Source organism: Anneissia japonica, unplaced genomic scaffold, assembly GCF_011630105.1.
Source record: "Anneissia japonica isolate Jap-2015-1 unplaced genomic scaffold, ASM1163010v1 scaffold287991_len637273_cov151, whole genome shotgun sequence".
Classification (NCBI taxonomy): domain Eukaryota; kingdom Metazoa; phylum Echinodermata; class Crinoidea; order Comatulida; family Comatulidae; genus Anneissia; species Anneissia japonica.
Genome location: NW_022692547.1, coordinates 48,467 through 52,182, shown reverse-complemented (window position 1 = coordinate 52,182; position 3,716 = coordinate 48,467). Strand labels below are relative to the sequence as shown.

General features: G+C 34.4%; 1 protein-coding gene across 1 annotated transcript in view; it reads right to left on the bottom strand.

The window, feature by feature from the left end:
- LOC117100329 (ileal sodium/bile acid cotransporter-like) overlaps window positions 1-3,270 on the bottom strand; it is a gene marked incomplete at its 5' end in the record, with an annotated part of 8,916 nt that extends 5,646 nt beyond the window's left edge. Inside the window, 2 exon segments of the mRNA XM_033239978.1 lie at window positions 185-419; window positions 3,099-3,270. Coding sequence (XP_033095869.1) covers window positions 185-419; window positions 3,099-3,270 — 407 coding nt within the window.
- Window positions 3,271-3,716: the final 446 nt, after the last annotated feature.

Genomic DNA, 3,716 nt, shown 5'->3' with positions numbered 1-3,716 from the left:
CCTAAAGTAATTGATTTTACCCGGCAGAACGAAAGAAGGAAACTCCGCTTTTCAGTTGTCTCAGGCGATTGATTTTTGACAAACAATGACCTTTCAGAGGTCAAATTGCTGTCAAGAATATGAATTGGCTGCTTCGCAGCAATAAATGGGATTAAAATTACACACAAATAATAATAAACTATACCTTGATGATAATGTTCCAAAAACTGCTAAAATAAGGAAAACAATTATACAAAATGGCCGCAAGATTTTCAGGATCTTATTAGCCCATTCTGGCCTCTGTTTGCGAATTATGACGCCGATTGCTAATGGAATTATGAGGGCACCAAGTGCGATGGCGATATCGCGTATAGGTACAGGAAATGTTTCGTCGTCTGTAAACGGCGACGTGTAGACCCAAAGACACAGAGGCATCATACCTGTGGAGGGATATAACTCTGGATTACACAATCGTACATTAGATACATCGTTAACGTTGCAAAAAAAATTGTTTACATCTTATACTGATCTACATAATAGTCGGAAATTTCCCACAATTATTTGAAAATAATCAAGGAGATCTTTCGGTCTCCATGATAATAATAATAATAATAATAATAATAATAATAATAATAATAATAATAATAATAATAATAATAATAATAGTAATAATAATTAAATAATAATAAAAATAATAATAATAATAATAATAATAATAAAACTGTAATAATAAGATAATAATAATAAAAATAGTAATAATAATAAAATAATAATAGTGAAATAATAATAATAATAATTATAAATAATAATAATAATAATAATGATAATAATAATAATAATAATAATAATAATAATAATAATGATAATAATAATAATAATTAATTAAAATACATCGTTAACGTTGCAAAAAAATTTGTTTACATCTTATACTGATCTACATAATAGTTGGAAATTTCCCACGATTATTTGAAAATAATCAAGGAGATCTTTCGGTCTCTGCGGGAACAATATGAGGTTCACGCCGCCACGCCCATCTCAGCCCCACCAATAAGTGGTAAATAATTGAGCTCTTCTTTCGCCCACTGCTGCATATCGTCACTGAACTCTCTTTAAATCAAATTTGTCACCCCCATTTTTTATTTTTCGGCTTAACTGACCGGAGGGGGGGGGGAGGGCACGCTCCCAGCTGGATCCGCCCCTGAAGATAAAATAGAATACAATTACAAAATGGTATGCCACTTCCAACTATAGCGTTCTCCACATAGCCTATCTTATGAAATGTGTCCCCCTCCCACTGTTTGATCCGTTCTGACGCATACTAATGGGTAGAGAGATGGCCATTGTGCAAGGGCAGCTAATTGGCCTAAGTGCATCACTACATATTCTAAGTTATTCACTTCCACCACCCAATGTTAACTACACTTTTGGCATATAAAATTGATGCCGATATTATAGTTGAGGGGAATACACCGCACTCCTCTCTTTTTGTCTTCTGTTTTGTCGACTGTAGGTGTTTCTACACAGGTTATTGTGGTCAAGCTTTGTTCTATCATTTGCACTGTATCATAATAAAACACTTAAAAGTAGCTTTATCTATGGTGAATAAACTGAAACCGAAACGTAGAGAAACGATGAATGCCGGTAGCACTTTTTAATTGCACAGGCCTATACGTCTGTGAAGAATTAGCTAAAACACAATAGCAATAAAATCCATTACTTCAATAAGTTGCTTTACTTAAGTTATCATTAAATTGAAAATTACAATGAGGCAATATTTTCCTTGCTACTTGTATTGTTGACGGGCTGTAAGCTGGTTCAAGCTACGTTTCTTCCGGAGGTGCAAGCATTTCACGAGTAGGCCTAGGCCTACATTTTTTTATGTGTAAATTTCAGATCCAACAACAGGATGAACGATATATAATGTAACGGCTGTACGAAGGTGTAAAGTTACAAGTACATCGCGAATAAGTCGAAAAAATTGTCAGTGGATAGATAATTATGACCTTGAGAGGAACCGGCAAAACATTAATTTCATTAATACTCACCTTTAATAATTTTTTTGTTGTTGCAATTTAAATTTTAAAATAATTGTATTCACTATTTTAACCGCTTTTTTTCTCTTTCCTATCTTTCTCCTCATTTATTATTATTTAAGGGCTATTTATCTTAGCACGAAACCAGAGTGCCTATACTAGAATACTAAGACACTCATGATACCATTTCACGGCACCCCTCCCCCCTCCCCTAGCTCTAATCGTTTTCCAGTGAAAAACTGTGAAGTAGGGTTTCTTCTAGTCTAAAACATAAAAAAATATAAGCCTAAATGTATTTAATTCGTCGTTTTTGTTCAGTTCCCATCTATATCAAACCGTCGTAATTTGAAATGACAAATGTAAGTAGACCTATACGTTTTCACGAAAACGAAATATATACCAGATATTTAATATATAAACGTGTTTTATTATTGCAGTAGACGGAAATAATATTGATTTACTTCGTTGTCATAGATACATTTAGTGAAGCCCAGTGTCACGCCAACTTGGGTTTCATTGCCATATTATTAGATTCCGCATTAAAAAAGGCTGTCCGCGTGTCACCAGTCATTGTATACAAAATGTCTAAAAATTAACATTATATTCCAGGTACATTCCCTGCAATTGAAGACACATAATGATCAGACAAAAATGATTTTATTCCATTAAATAGACACAAAATAATAAAATAAACACACGGTTTTCATCTTCCGTACGCAATTCGGCTTACAAGAAAGCTAACTCAAAAAAATCCTCTTATATAGGCCTATTGTAAAAAGGTGTAAGCCTACATAGATGGGCGTGACACTGGCATATTTGGGGCTGTAGGCCTATCAAATGTTAAAATCGATACTTCAATCTAGACACAATAAGCCTATCTATTTTTTTTTTAAATTCCAATAAGAGACAATCTGTGTTAAAGGTGAATAACATGCACCACTGATCACACAATTCGTTGCCAGATCAACCAGTATATTCAATAAATGTATTTATGGAAGCGAAGTTAGTAGTAATTCTATATACAGCAAATATTTGAAATTAATATATAACGTCGATCAAATTCGAGAGGCATGCAAACAGACGTACCAAGAGCCAGTACTGTGGTGCTGAAAGTGAGCACGATGCTAAGGACAACATCTGCGTCGATTAGCACGCACGCAATGTTGCTAAGGCCTCCACCAGGACAAGACGCCCCCAATACCACTCCAATTGCATAGTCATCTTCGAGACGGTAGAGCAGACAGAAGCCGTATGCCACCTAAAAAATAAATAGAAGGTTATAATGGTAAAAAAAACCTAATGTTCGTTGAAGTAATTTGTAACATAGGTATGCAAAATAATAGATACGGTATGAGTATTTAAGATGAGGGCGTATGATTTTGATCTTTTTTATTTCTTCACATCCAACAGCAAGTACACTCGCCCCTTACATGATGGTACGATGTTTTATAAACCAAGTCTCCTTATGAGGGAGTGGAGTTGTTTTAAGAGTAAGAAAAAGTCCTGCTGTGACAGGAATTGAACCCAGGGCCCTGGGATTAGAAGGCAAGCACCTTAACCGCTAAGTCAACTAAACTCAAGAGTGTCCTTTCAGAACAAATTTCTGCAGGCTAAGAAAGCACATCAAAGTTTAAATCCCGATTGGAATGACTTAAATTTCTTCATTCTGATGTTACAATTTACATCCATTTATTTTATATAATT